This window comes from Salarias fasciatus, chromosome 1 (genome assembly GCF_902148845.1).
Source record: "Salarias fasciatus chromosome 1, fSalaFa1.1, whole genome shotgun sequence".
In the NCBI taxonomy this organism is placed as follows: domain Eukaryota; kingdom Metazoa; phylum Chordata; class Actinopteri; order Blenniiformes; family Blenniidae; genus Salarias; species Salarias fasciatus.
In genome coordinates, this window is record NC_043745.1 from 15,326,412 (window position 1) to 15,341,139 (window position 14,728).

Consider the following 14,728-nt stretch of genomic DNA (forward strand, 5'->3'; position numbering starts at 1 on the left):
ATATTGAGCCACTTCAAGAAGTCAAATTCCCAGCTTCGATACACTCGGACAGTAAAGAGCCTAGTTTTTATGGTGAATCCTCTTTGGCCAGTGCATTATGGTTTTTGCCTTAATCATGAAATGGATTATATACCACAAGAAGTATGTAAATTATTTTGTTCTACGATTTGCCAATGAAGCAGAAACATTTTGCTGTGTACAATATTGTGCACAGGCGGTGTGTTGCATTTCCTAACGTGCAATGTGTTAAAAACATATCCCTGGAAATGTGTTATCCTTATGATCGTTCAACTCTGTAAAAACATTTCTGTGTATGATACCTTAAAAACAAATGTTGAAAACAACTTATAAGTGTAACACATTCTGTATCCTGTCTACTCCGATGTGCTAGCAGGAACTATACAGTAGTTATATTGTGCTTCTTCTTGAGATATTTATATGTATTTTTTACAAGCTTTGTATAGAAAAAAAAAACACACTTAAAGCTTAAGTGGCAGGCATGTACCACTTTCACGTGTTCAAAATCAAATCTATATCTAGAACAGTATGTGTACTGTATTTAAACCCCACCCTTGCACATCAATCTTTACCCTCTAACAGGCACATCAAATATTTGCTGTGAGCAATACCCAGTGGTATGAGAATTATCTTTCAGTCTATTTCAACAGCTTGAGTAGTATTTCCAGTTTTGTATAAAAGTGTATTCTTTCCTGATTACCTCTTGTTAATAAATCTATTCTTTCTCAGGGGGAGAAGTGTCTCTGCGGCTGCTGCGTTTGTTTCATGCTGTGGTGTTTAAAGGGGTGGTATTTGCATGAGGGGGGTGTCAGAGGAGGCCGTTCAGAGGTAATTATAAAACAAGGCCAGTCATGTGATGCCTTCAAAGCCTGTCGGAGTCTGCTGGGGGAAGTATGACTCTCTGTGTGCTGTGGTTCATTACTGCTGCTTTTGCATTTGTTCATTTATCACCTTTAATTTCGCTGGAAGGTGAGTGTTCATGTTCTTTTCTATTAAAGCTCCTTTCGAGTTTCCAGCAGCAGTAGTTTAGTTTTCATGATCGTAATGAACACATTTCTTTTTTTAACTTCACTGCATTTTACTGTTTTTGGCAGAAATAAGTTGAACATGTTTTGGCATAATATTTCATACAACTCTCAAAGGTCCATGTAGACTGAAGGTCTTCAAAAAACAGCGCTGTGCTCCAATTTTAGGCTTTTGTAACATAATGCTTCTCATCCATAGCAGCAGGAAGCCATGGTTTATTAAAAACTATCTTCAGACTAACTTTACAAAGATATAATCATGTCTGTGTAGATTTACATGGAGGGAGAGAAAGATTTAAACCAGTAGATATCCACAGAACATTGTTTTCAAACAAGTTCCATCAGAAACTTCGTCTAGGTTGTGAACTGATGCAGCCTTGATGACAAAGAGTGGTCACACCGATCACCAAACGCTGGTGTCATTCCTGCTATTTCACTTTGTAATTTGCACTAAATGATGAGAATTAACCTTTTGCAAGCATTTTTAAAGTTCTCTTTCAGTTTTTTATCCGACACAACAGTCTAAAACCTTTTGCACAGTTCAGTAGATCAAACACTCATTGTGGGTCAGTACTTGCATCATGTTTCATGACTTCAGTAATGTCTCTGCTTTCATTTACTGTGTCCTGTCAGAGGAAAGTCTCTTCACGCAGTGGATAAATCAGGTCTGTACATTCATTTATGTAAACAATAATACAGAATCTCACAATTTTTAGTGTTTTTGCATGATCACCTGAGTAATTCTTTATTTCTCTGAGCGTTCTGTAACATTTCTCCCCTGCAGCACAATAAGGTTTATAGCACGGAGGAGTTCTACCATCGACTGCATGTATTCACTCAGAATAAGAGACTAATTGATCATCATAATGCTGGAAATCACTCCTTCACAAGTACGTACAATTCTTCACTGAGCCCAGTCACATATGAATCATGTCCAAAAGTACTACCAGTTTTTGAGTACGATCTATGGTACATGTTGTAATGTATGTTATTCTTTCATTTTTGAATCCAGTGGGCCTGAACCAGTTTTCAGATATGACATTTGAGGAGTTCAGAAAGTTCTACCTTTTGACGGAACCTCAGGTATGAGAAACCAGACCTTAGAAAATGTTGTGTTGGTTTAATACAGAATGTGTGAGTTCCGTTTTTTTACTCTCTTTTACCATTTTGTAACTCGTGCAGAACTGTTCTGCCACTGAAGGGAGTCATGTCAGCAGCACTGGTCCGTATCCCAAATTCATAGACTGGAGGATGAAGGGAAACTTTGTGACTCCTGTGAAGAACCAGGTATCCTCATCCAGCGCTCAGCAGTCCTGATAGCGCCATCGCAGGAGATTTGAATGCATAATGTATTTGAATAAATAAGAAAAACAAATGGCACTAAAACAATAAGATATGTCACCAAAGTTCCTGTCATACAACAACAACAACAACAACAACAACAACAACAACAACAACAACAACAACAACAACACAAAAATCCCATTAGTTCATATGTTTGTACCATTTTGCTTCTTGAAAGAGCCATATTGATTAATTCCCCTGACTTTACAAGACTTTCATCGTGAACCATAACTGTCATGGATTAATGACCTTCATATGTGAAATTAGTGGAGTGTTTCTTTACCATAAGTGGATTATTCACGGTTGGAGTGACTCTGTGCCTGCAGGGCTACTGTGGCAGCTGCTGGACCTTCTCCGCCACGGGCTGCCTGGAGTCAGTCAACGCTATTGCTTCTGGGAAGCTCATATCTCTGGTGAGATCAGAGCGTCACTCTCTCACTGGGAGGGAGAATTTACTTGATTATATAAAAACCTCTAATTCATATGACTTGATCATAATTTGCAGAAGTCACACTGCATGTTTGTGTGTGTTTCAGTCTGAGCAGCAGCTGATAGACTGTGCCAGAGACTTCAACACGTTTGGATGTATGGGGTAAAAATGGTGCATTTGCTGATACATTTCAGACTTTAGCTGTAAACGTCAAAACTTCAGCGATAATCTTCCTGGTCTCTTTCAGGGGGCTTCCAAGCAATGCCTTTGAATACATCAAATATAATAAAGGGCTAATGACAGAGGAGGACTATCCCTACAAAGGACATGTATGAACTTTTTTCCAAAAAAACAACTTACAGAAGAAATCACAAGTTAAACAATGTGTTGCTTTTTCTCCAGGATGATAAGTGCAACTTTGACCCTGCATCTGCAGCAGCATTTGTTGAAGATGTTGTGAACATAACAATTGTAAGTTATTTGAAATGTATTAAACATGTGAAAAAACATGGTGCAAAAAAAGTGCAAAATAATTCGTCATTGAAAGAACAGACCTTTAGTACAGCCTTGATGTCCCTGAATATGAATCATGAGTTATTTAGGTCATTATAAATTGAAATACTGCATATGACAAGTTCCCACTATGTTTCCCCTCTGACCTGATTGGCTTTATCTGTTCTGAGCTCCTGAACTCAGATGGAGCCTTTCAGGTGAGACGTGAAACAGACTCAAGACTTCAGCTGAGCCATTTGCGATACTACTAAAAGACTCAATTGACTTGGTTAATATTTTTATTTTTCCGTCCACAGTATGATGAGGAAGCCATGGTTGACGCTGTGGCTCGTCTCAATCCCATCACCTTCAGCTTTGACGTCACCGCTGATTTTATGCACTACAGAGAAGGTGTTTTCTCCAGGTGGGATCAGACCCTCAAGCACTAAGCAAAATATTTTTACTGTGATTCATTTATTACATGCTGTCAGTCTGAGACTGATGCAAGGTTTGTACAACCTGAAGCATGTTGTAATTCTTACTGGAAAAAAAGCTTTATCTTCCTTTTCTCCGAAATGTGTTTAAGTGTATGCCTTCAAACCATTTCAGTATTTAGCTGCTAAACTAAATATGTTGAGGCAGCAAGGATACAAATTATTTCAAGCTGAACAAGCTTGTTAAGCATTGGACTGAATGTTCTTTTTCACTGTAGAAACATTTAAAATACAATAATGGGATTTTCCTTGATTTAATCCAGCAGCAGTACAGAAGTTGTTCAATTGTGGAAGAGGATTATCAAACAAATGAGTTCACCCATTAAATCTTTATGGACCTGAATTTTGCCTGCCAGTATTTCGTTGAGGGCTGCATGGTGCTGTAGTGAAGAACACTGAGAAATTCCCCAGCTTGAATTCAAGTTGAGCTTGAGGCCTGTTGGAGTTTATGTACAGTATTTAAGTGCGTGCATGGCGTGGCTTTTCTCAGGTTTCCTTCCACAAAAACATTAATTTCATATCAAGAGGTGATTTTTCATCGCTAATGTAAATTTAAATGTTGGAAATTGTGGATCTAGATTAGTTTGTCTTCCTGTGTTTGCCCTGTGATGGACTGTTCAGGGCCCTGTTACGCCTGTTCAGGGTGGAACCTGCATTCACCCACAGTCAGCAGGGATTGACTCCAGTTCTAGATAACCTCGTCATATTTCAGACATAGTCGATACGATTGTCAAACATATAGTCAAACAATTTGACTGCACAACATTTTGCATGCTGTTGGAAGACACCAGTAACTCGCTCACCCCTCAAAACCCATGTGCTCTGTTGATCTATCGTCTGTTTAGCACCCATTGTAAGAGCACAGCAGACAGCGTGAATCATGCAGTCCTGGCTGTGGGTTACGGTGCAGAAGAAAATGGCACGCTGTATTGGATTGTGAAGAACTCTTGGGGCACGGCCTGGGGAAAGGATGGGTAAATATAGCCTCTGTGTGTATTTGAATGTGTGTTTTAAAGCTTTCAAGTGTCATTGACATCTTTCTTTCTTTCTTCTTTCTCCATCAGATATTTTTTGATAGAGCGTGGACGAAACATGTGTGGACTGGCTGCATGCTCATCCTACCCTCTACCTCTAGTCTGAGAAGCAATGCATCAGCGAAGGACAAGCAGTCAGAAGGTGTCACTCCGATGCCGCTCTGAGAGACAGTGAACTCCTGATTACAGAATAAAACATCAAGAACGGTCACAAGAATAACAAGCATGAAGCATCAATGCTTAACGCAGGTTTGCACGAGATAGAGGGCTGTGCTTTTCACATGAATACAGACACAGCTGTTTTCTTTGTAGCCACATTCTTGTTAGTTATGGTTCTTCAGTGGCTCATGAATGCACTAGTAATGATTTCATTACACTTGAGGTTTTATTCATTGCTAGTTCAACTTCCCCCAGAAAGCAGGCTAATAAGATCGGGTAATGAAGTTTATGTAATTTGGATTTTCGATTGAGGATTTTGTGTGTCTATCGTTGCAAAATACCCCTGGTACTTGGTTCAGTCTGTCTCATAAAATTATGTCTTATTTCTGGCAGATATTTAAAAATATAGGTAAATTAAAGTCCAATTTTCCATATGAAGATGGCCACATAGAAAACTTTAATATGAATATAATTTTTATTTAAAATGTTACGCTAAATGGTCTGATAAACTTGTGCTTCCTCTCTACATTATTTCTACTGTTAATCATCGTGATGAGTTTTTGGTCTTTTCTTCAAGTTTTCATTCATGGGCGATGATTTTTTTCATTTTGTCTGAAAGTTATTTAATGCAATTTTGAAGATCCTGATTTTAGTTTATTTTCTGTGACGTGTGTATTCTTTCTTTTTGTTAAATTTAGATGTCTTTTCGACCTGAGTTTGAAGTAAAGTTTATCCAAATCGGTAGCTCTTGTTTTTCTTTGCATGTTTGTACTGATAATTGTAAATCAATCCAAGCAAATGAACTCAAGAACAAGGTGAATTAACAGCAAAGAACTGTGCACAAGATTTTAGAAAAAATAGTTTACAAAAGGATTATTTTTCATCTAAATTCTAATGAAATTCTTTTTAAACATCAGTATGGCTTCTGAACAAATCATTCCACATCTATGGCTTTAATTCACCTGGTTGATAAGATTGCATCAGCGCTAGAAAAGGGTGAGTTTGCTTGTAGTGTCTTCCTAGATCTCTCAAGAGCCTTTGATACGATAAATCACAGTATCCTATTGGCTAAGCTTCACAGATATGGTTTCCATAAAGATACCCATCAATGGTTGTCAAATTATGTTTCAAACAGAACTCAGTTTGTTTGTGTAAAAGGCTGCCATTCCAATAGAGCACAACTTCACTGTGGAGTTCCACAAGGATCCATCCTTGGTCCACTATTATTCCTTGTTTACATAAATGATTTGTGTAACATCTCAAACATCGTTTCTCCAATTATGTTTGCAGATGACACAACACTGGTTCTCTCAAACCCAAACTTCAATTCCTTAATAAGGGATGCAAATGATGGTTTAGATGCCTTTGTCACATGGTTCAAAATGAACAAATTATCTTTGAATATAAAAAAATCTAACTTTATTATCTTCAGTGGGAAAAAATCATACAATAAGGATTTATCTAAAATTATAATTGAGTCCATAGAGATGCCCCAAGTATCATCTACAAGATTCTTAGGAATAATTATTGATGAGAGTTTGAGTTGGAGAGAACAGATTTACTGTGTGAGTAAGAAAATATACAAATCTCTTGGTATAATAAGGAAAGTTAGCCAACTTGTTAGTAAACAGTGTCTTCTTACTCTTTATTACAGTCTAATCTATCCGCATCTTTCATATTGTAATATTGTTTGGGGGAGTACATTTACAACCACTCTTAAAAAAATCTTAATTCTTCAGAATCGCTTTGTTAGACTTGCATCTCGATCTGTCTGGGACGGTACTGCTGCTCCCTTATTTAAAAATCTCCAGATTCTCACTATTTATGATATAAACAGTTATCAAATATGCATTTTTATGTACAAGATATTTTCTTCAGATGACAAGGTCCCTGAGCATTTTAGGACGTACTTTGCAGCAAATTCTCATTTTCATTCTTACTCAACACGACAGGCCTCAGCTCTACATCCGCCCAAATGTCTTAAATCTAGAAGCCAATTTTTGTTTAGGTACAGAGGTGTCAAAGTTTGGAACAGTTGGTACCACATTGCCAACAATTGTAGATCTTTATCTATCTTTAAAAGTCGCGCAAGAGAGCATCTAATTCAAAAGTGTAGCCAAGAGAGCTCTGTATTTTAGCTTTTCCGTAAACTGCTAACTTCTTTTTAGTTTATTTTCAGTGTTGCCTATAATGATCAACAAAAATGTCAGTTTTTATGAGCATATCCATATAAGGTCAACAGCATTTTTCTTTTCTTTTGTCTTTTTTTTCTTCTTCTTTCTTTCTTTTGTTTTGCATGAGAGATTATGATGCTTTTTGTTGTTTTGCATTTTATTTTATTTAATTATGCATTTTATTTATTTGTTGTTTTTTTGTTTTTTTTTTACGATATCTGCATAATTTTATTAGGTGGGGGCTCTTCATAAGCCTTTGGCTTGCCCGCTCCTCCCTGCACTGTTTCTTTTTTCTGCACTGGTTTATGTGATATATTTCATTGTATGTGCTAAATAAACTAAACTAAACTAAACAGGGTTTAATTTTTATATGAGCGAGTTAAAGACAGAATAAAGTGACCAGTCATGTTGGACAGATGGTCAATAGATTGTAATTCATATCTGTGCAAATATCTGTTTCATCTTTTAAAAAAATGATGATCATAAAAAAGTTAAATCTTTGGTTATTGGTAATGCAGACTGTGACATTTTATACATTCGTCACATTTTTTGAGAATCAATTTTCTTTGACTGTATTTATATGGAGGCCAGGTTTGGTCTATGAACACCCCCCCTTGCCATTAGGCTGCTTTGATAAGTGTGTTTGTCTACTGACACACTTTACCGGGGAATAAAAAAGAAATGTTGGAACGTTTATCAGTCTTTTAATTTGACATTTGTTTCAAACTTATCTACAAAATGTCTAATTTGTTGCAGCACTTTCCTGTTCCCGTCTTCCTAGTTCTCATGTTCCGACAAAAGGTGGCAGCGTTGTACCAGCAGAGGAGTCAGTCACAAAGCGTTCACTGGCTGTCGGAAGCGTCAGCTGATGACGTTAGCGTCAACCAATGAGATGCAAGGATTTCCAGCTTGGGGGCGGGGATTATTACAAAACATATCCGGGGTGTGGCGCTAAACGCTTCCCTCTGTCAGTCATTATGAATATCAGAGGTCTCAGCTCAGTACTCGCTGCTGTTTCTGTGCGCACAGTTATGTGCCCACGAGATGGAGAAAGTGTGAAGTTCTCTTCCCTTTCCTGAAAACATTAATTCAAGGGAGAGCCGGCTTGTGAGCGTCTCAGAGTCCGACGCGTTCATTGGCTGGCGGCCAAAGAGTCCCGCCCCTTTGTTCTGATGAGCTGAAAACCAGCCAATGAGCCGTCAGGATTCTGTTTCGCAACACAGAAGAGGCGGGGCTTGTTACAAAACACGTCTTACATGTGGCGCGAAATTCACCTCTATACAATCATCCGCAGAGTCACAGCAACACGGAACTCTTCTCTGCTCTTCTCTCAAACGCCAAGTCTTTACTGACATTTTGACATGGCAACAAGAACGACCAAGCGAAAAGTTGTCGACAAGGTACTTTTCCGTTTGTTTTTTTTTGGTGTAGTTGAAGTTACCACACGGTGTTGGTGAATGTTGTGTGAGAAAGTTGAATGAGTGTTAATGAGCGATGCACCTGGCAGGCTCTGACCCCCGTGGATCTGGAGGCAACAATCCGACGGTCATCTCGGAGCGCCCTGGCTCCGAAACGCCTCCAGTATGCTCCAGAGGACGGCGCAGATGAAAAACCCATCAAGAGAGAGGTGAGAGGCTGCAGGAGATACTAGCGTTACCGACAGGCGCGGAGTGTTCGTTTTCCTATTCCTAAATGCATATAAAATGTCTTGATAGAAAATCAGTCCAAAACCTGGAAGAAAGAGCAGAACGAAAAAGCCAAAGGAGCAGAAGGATGTTGAAAACAGTGAAAACAGTGATGTGGAGCCCCCAGCTGTAAGTGGCAGCATCAAAGCTTTGAATGCGTTTGTGTCAGACATCATTAACATGTTTGTTGAAATGAGAATAAGTGTTTGCAGACTGCTGAAGTGTATTTTTGTGCTTCAGGATGAATCTGGAGGACTCTCAGCCTATGAACTGGAGAGGCTGGAGAACATCAGACAAAACCAGGCATTTTTGTCTTCTATTAACCTCTTTCAGGTATGCTGAAGTGGAACACTCTGTATTTTCACAAACACTTAGGCTTATGGTTTTATCCATCGAGCAGAAAGTACATGTGATGCATGGATTTCTTGATTGAAGAAACAGGTTTTCAGATTTGATATTTTTTACAACCAAAGTGTCCAGAATGCTCTTCCATCCATCTTCTGTAGATGCTTTATCTAACAATGGGTGTAATGGAGCCCATCCCTGATAACAGCTCGGAAAACAGGGTGTTTTGTTTTTGTGCTGTGATGGCTTGGAAAAAACAAAATGCCACATCTTCATGAAACTTTTTCAAACAGTTTCAAGAAATTCCATTGGAATTATGTCATGCAGTTGGCTTCTATTGATTTCTGCAGCTCTTGTTTGGCTTCATAATCCTTTTTATTTTATTTTGTTTTTTTGCTCCTGCTGTTAATATTTTGTTTGATTTTGTGTTAAAAAATGCTTTTGAGTTGCATTTTGTGTCTGAGCATTACCATATCTGTAAATAAATATTAATCACAAACTTAAGTTCAAGTCACCTGTTGTGTACTTGTGCACGTTCTTGAATGATTTTGTTTTTCCTTTTTTGCCAAAAGGCAACAGATGAGCTCAACCAGGTGACCAAACCGAAGCCTTCGCACCGGGGCCTGGCGAGGTACAATCGAAACGTTGTCATAGTATAGTCACAGTATTGTTTCACTAAAAATCACATGCAATGGTTTAAAAATCTCCTAAACATGTTCTAGATGATATGATTTCTTACAGCCTCCTTGTTAGTTTCAGTGATAACTAATGAAGAGCTGTATGTCGGATGACTCTGCAAGGCTTATTTTCTCTGGCTGCAGACCAAAAGCTACGGTTAAAGAAGTTCTTCCACCTCGAAAATCCCTGCGTCTCCAAAATAAAGAGGCAGAAGTGCTGACACTTCCTCCTGAGCCCAGCGGGACGTTCGTCAGTGAAAGGGTACTGTGTATACTGTCATGACTCTCGTGTGTGATTGCTTCCATTGGCACCACTCCTGGAGTTTACTTCGTTCAGTTACTCTAACTTTCTAGCATTACTTGATATCTTTATTACCCTTTCCAGTCACTCTAGATTCTGTTTGCTTTAAAGGTCAGTCCAGAGAAGAAGCCTGCTGGTCCTCTGCCCATGGACCCAGTCAACATGGAGGATGGAGTCAAGCTGCCCTCTCAACTTCTGGAGCTCTGCTCTCAGGTAGGGAGCACGTTTCCAGTCTAATGTCGTGTCGTGTTCTCAGCACATACCTAACTCCACATGTTGCCTCCCCTTGTACCGTCTATCATTGGAACTGTAAACAGATTTCATTTGTTTCATCTCAATTAGAATATAAAATATACATAGCTTCTTCAGCTGTTGACAGCAGGAAGACCAGCAGAGCCTCTCAGAAGAATATGAGAATACAGACATGAAAAAAGACAAAATTACCAAGTCTTAAATATTTTTTTTTCCCCTTAAGGACCCATCAGAAGATAGAAAGACGATACCTGATCTGAAAGAGTAAGATTTTAAGTTTCAGTCAACTTCCTGTGATGCAGTAATTCTCACTCTTAATGGATTAGTGTTGATGTTTACATTTTATTTCCTCCATAATTGATCAGATTGTTTCTCCATGTGGGAAATAAAGGCTCTGTTCTGATGTTGTCTCACAGGTATTGCTCTGCATTGAAAAACATGAGGATAACCGAGGCCCAAGTGGCCAAAGTGGTGAAGCACCGTATCTTCTCTGCAGCCTTCCACCCCTGCACCAGCAGCCTGTTAGTGGCTGCAGGAGACAAGTGGGGGCAAATCGGGCTGTGGAATCTGGTGAGTTTTTACTGTTTCACCAATAAAGGGTCTTTGTAACATTTTAAATGAGTCTGTCTCCATATACTTATGTCCTTTTCTATCATGTGTGTATCCTTGCAGGGTGGCGATTGGGGAGATGATGGCGTGCTGCTGTTTGAACCCCACACCCGCCCGGTGACCTGCATGGCGTTCTCGGTGGCTCAGCCCTCCCAGCTGCTGAGCCTCAGCTACGACGGCTCCCTGCGCTGCATGGATGTACAGAAGAGCGTTTTTGACGACGTGAGACATGTCTCATTTCATGAAACGCCAGAAATAATAATGATACCACCTGTTGCTTCCTCCTTCTCTGCTCGTGGTGATTCTGTGTGAACTGTGTCAACGTGCTCTCCTCAGGTCTACGACATTGAAGATGGTCTGAAAACCTTTGACTTCATGTCACATGACTGCTCCACACTTGTGGTGGGAAACTTTTTCGGAGAAGTCGCCATCGTTGACAGACGCACCCCGGGGTAACTTTGCTTTTTCTCCAGCTTTGATCAAGGCATGAAGATGTTGGTGAAGGTTTCAATAGCAGGTCACTTTATTTCTCTGCAGAAACTCACACGAGTCTCTCTATTGTCTGGACAAAACCCTGCGATGTGTCAGCGTCCATCCTTTACAGAAGCACTACTTCGCAGTGGCAGAAAGCAAGTATGGCCGTTTGTTGACCTTTAAGACCTTTCTCTCCCGTTTCCAGCTTTATTTCAGTGTTTTTTGTGGCATTCTTTGGACACTTTGACCTTGTCTGCAGGGTGGTCAGTATTTATGACAGCCGGTGCCTAAAGAAGACCAAATGTCCGTCCATCTCCCAGCTGCAGGGACACACTTTAAGCATATCCAGTGCATATTTCTCGCCTTGCACGGGAAACAGAGTCCTCACCACCTGTATGGATAACGCCATCAGGTGAGGCGTCTCAGAGCACCCGCACTTCTTTATGTTCAACTTACTGGAACTTCTCTGAGTAACTCTGAATGTCTGATTTGTTCTTTACAGGGTCTACGATACATCTGCAATGAATACTGAATCCCCTCTGCTCACATCCATCAGGTAGATGCATTCAGTATATAAATGGTAACTTTTTGAAGTTTTAACAACTTGTCAGGACAGCTTGTTTAAAATGCACCTCTAATATGTGATTTTTGACTTTTTTTGTTGTGGTTCATGGTTTCACTCCTCCTGCCAAACAATCCTGGACTCTGTGGTTCCATTAAAAACCAGGCAGCCTAAAGCCAAACCTGAGCCCTGGTTCAGTGAGAGAACCCGGGCAGCTCGGAGGGAGCGTCGCAGAGCTGCGCGCAGGTGGAAGAAGGACCAGCTGCACGTTTCTTTCCAAATTTTAAAAGACTGCTGGCACAGATATCAAAACACCGTTAAAGGCGCTAAGACAGAATATTTGTCAAACATTATTATGGAGAACCGTCATGACCCACGTGTGCTGCACAGAACCACAGTCTCTGTTCTTAACGCCCCACAGCCTGTCTGCTCAGAACCAACCTCTGAAACCTGTGAGAACCTCTTTCAGTGTTTTATTGATAAGGTTGTTTCCACCAGGGCCCTGATTTTTGACACCTGACCATGATGCCTCTGGCTCTGTTCATCGGTGTATTTGATGAGTTCGAGCCAGTGACCTTATCATTCATACAGGATGTGGTTGCCCACATTAAGCCTTCAGGTTCTCCTACATCTCTTTAAAGACTTTTTTTCCCAGCATTGGTCATCTTGTCCTTGCTATCATTAACAGCGGTCTGTCCTCTGGTGTTGTCCCGGTACATTTTAAACATGCAGTGGTACAACCCCTTCTAAAAGAAACCTGGCCTGGATCAGGCTGTCCTGGCTAATTTTAGGCCCGTCTCCAAGCTGCCCTTCATTTCAAAAATCCTGGAGAAGTTTGTCTACCTGCAGCTGAAAAACCACCTGGAAAATCATAACATCTTAGTGGTCTTCCAGCCCGGTTTTAAACCCCTGCGCAGCACCGAGTCAGCTCTACTCAGGGTTTTTAATGACATCCTCCTCGTAATTGACTCTGGTGACTATACGGTTCTGGTTCTGCTGGACCTGACTGCTGCATTTGACACCGTGGACCACAACATCTTAATATCCTGACTGCAGCACCTGGTTGGCATCAGTGGTCCTGTACTGCAGTGGTTCAGGTCCTACCTGACAGAGCTATGTGTGTTTGTCTTCCCAGCTCTGAATCCTCCTCTGCTCCTCTGTCGTATGGAGTTCCACAGAGCTCAGTCTTGGGGCCACTGCTTTTCTCCCTCTATTTATTGCCATTGAGGTCCATCCTGAGAAGGCATGGCATCTCCTTTCACTGTTATGTGGACGACAGCCAGCTATATGTGGCATTAAAAGAAAGAAAGAAGCCCTCTCGTTAGCGCCTCTATTACTCTATTAAATCTTTTCTTGCATGTGAGCACTCTGAGACAGTAATCCATGTCTTCATTACATCTCGGCTGGATTACTGTAATGCACTTCATACTGGAGTCAGCCAGTCGTCCCTCTCTCGTCTCCAGTTGGTCCAAAATGCTGCAGCGCGCTTACTAACTGGAGTACATAAGAGGGACCACGTCACTCCCATCCTGGCCTCCCTCCACTGGCTACCTGCACTCTTTAGAGTCCATTTTAAGGTTCTTTTGTTTTTAAATCCCTGAATTTTCTTCCCCCGCCTTACCTCTGAGCTGCTTCACCTCTGCACTCCTGCTAGCTGCCTCAGATCAGTGCCTCAGTTGTTGAATGTGTTTTTAAACGTGTGCTTGCAGACATAACATGCACACAGGCCGCTGGCTGTCCAAGCTGTCCGCGGTGTGGGACCCCAAACGGGAAGACTGCTTCGTGGTGGGCAGCATGATGATGCCCCGGAGGGTGCAGGTGTTCCACGAGAACGGGCGACCACAGCACTGCTTCATGGACGGAGAGAACCTGAGCACGGTGCTGTCCGTCACCGCCTTCCACCCCAGCAGGAACGCTCTGATGGGCTGCAACGCCTCAGGACGCGTGCATGTCTTTTCCGACTGAAGTAGGACCAAAGACTGTTGACTGTTGACTTTTAGTTTGTGAGGCTGGAAAACCAATGAAAAGAATTTTGTCAAGCGTGGCCGTCCAGCCACCTGCATTCTTCCCGCTCACCACGGATCTTTCATTCATTATTAATTATTAGTAACTTCTGTTTTCAAAGTTGGAGAAAATAAATCATCGTTCTCTCCTCTTGACCAGGTGGTTGAATTACTTACCAATGAGTAGAGGTATCCGATACATTTCAGCTCTTTTGTAATGCACGTCAGTGACCACCTGTCCACTCGGGGGGTTGTGGGTGGATCTGTTTTTTTTTTTTTCATTCTAGAGAGCTGCTGTAGATTTGTCCTGTTGCAAATTGATTCTGCAAGCAGACTTTGAAGTGGTGCTGTTTTATTTCCTCTCTCCAAACTGCACCCGGGAGGTATTCAGTGCCTTGGAAGTGATCTCGGGTTCTCCTGATCGGTTCAGTTTGCTCGTTCCAGATTCGTCTTCTTGCCAGGTCACGAGTGTTGGGCATTTGTAGACAGAGATGTATTTGATGTTAGGAAATGTTTATAGGTGGAAAGAGGTTAATTTTGTATTTATAAGACATCAGTGTTTGGAGACTCTTTCAGTTTAAATGTTGAACTTTTCTTTCCGTTCCCTGCTGTGACTGACAATACAGCAGTTTGATCACTCTCCACTTGAA

The 14,728-nt window shown here is 40.9% G+C and overlaps 2 protein-coding genes across 2 annotated transcripts; both read left to right on the top strand.

The window, feature by feature from the left end:
* The first annotated feature begins 872 nt into the window (after positions 1-872).
* LOC115388410 (pro-cathepsin H-like) lies at positions 873-5,713 on the top strand. Its single transcript, XM_030091547.1, has 12 exons — positions 873-987; positions 1,677-1,708; positions 1,828-1,933; positions 2,056-2,126; positions 2,226-2,330; positions 2,714-2,800; positions 2,924-2,979; positions 3,065-3,146; positions 3,220-3,288; positions 3,627-3,733; positions 4,649-4,777; positions 4,868-5,713. The coding sequence occupies exons 1-12, from the start codon at positions 912-914 to the stop codon at positions 4,941-4,943; spliced, it is 996 nt and encodes a 331-aa protein (XP_029947407.1). The 5' UTR covers positions 873-911; the 3' UTR covers positions 4,944-5,713.
* Positions 5,714-8,434: 2,721 nt separating this feature from the next.
* Positions 8,435-14,279, top strand: wdr76 (WD repeat domain 76). Its single transcript, XM_030092426.1, has 15 exons — positions 8,435-8,570; positions 8,678-8,797; positions 8,886-8,984; positions 9,096-9,188; positions 9,773-9,831; positions 10,022-10,139; positions 10,290-10,391; positions 10,654-10,694; positions 10,847-11,000; positions 11,103-11,261; positions 11,376-11,491; positions 11,577-11,672; positions 11,773-11,925; positions 12,016-12,069; positions 13,785-14,279. Exons 1-15 carry the CDS (start codon positions 8,532-8,534, stop codon positions 14,038-14,040), a joined length of 1,659 nt encoding a protein of 552 aa, XP_029948286.1. The 5' UTR covers positions 8,435-8,531; the 3' UTR covers positions 14,041-14,279.
* The last annotated feature ends 449 nt before the right edge of the window (positions 14,280-14,728 follow it).

Excerpts from the sequence above, each read along its gene's own strand:
- wdr76 (XM_030092426.1), top strand. The coding sequence starts at position 8,532 with ATGGCAACAAGAACGACCAAGCGAAAAGTTGTCGACAAG. Across the intron at positions 10,392-10,653 it reads TTCTGGAGCTCTGCTCTCAG|GACCCATCAGAAGATAGAAA; the intron begins GTAGGGAGCACG and ends TTTCCCCTTAAG. Across the intron at positions 11,001-11,102 it reads AAATCGGGCTGTGGAATCTG|GGTGGCGATTGGGGAGATGA; the intron begins GTGAGTTTTTAC and ends GTATCCTTGCAG.
- LOC115388410 (XM_030091547.1), top strand. The coding sequence starts at position 912 with ATGACTCTCTGTGTGCTGTGGTTCATTACTGCTGCTTTTGCATTTGTT. Across the intron at positions 2,801-2,923 it reads CTGGGAAGCTCATATCTCTG|TCTGAGCAGCAGCTGATAGA; the intron begins GTGAGATCAGAG and ends TGTGTGTTTCAG. Across the intron at positions 4,778-4,867 it reads ACGGCCTGGGGAAAGGATGG|ATATTTTTTGATAGAGCGTG; the intron begins GTAAATATAGCC and ends TTTCTCCATCAG.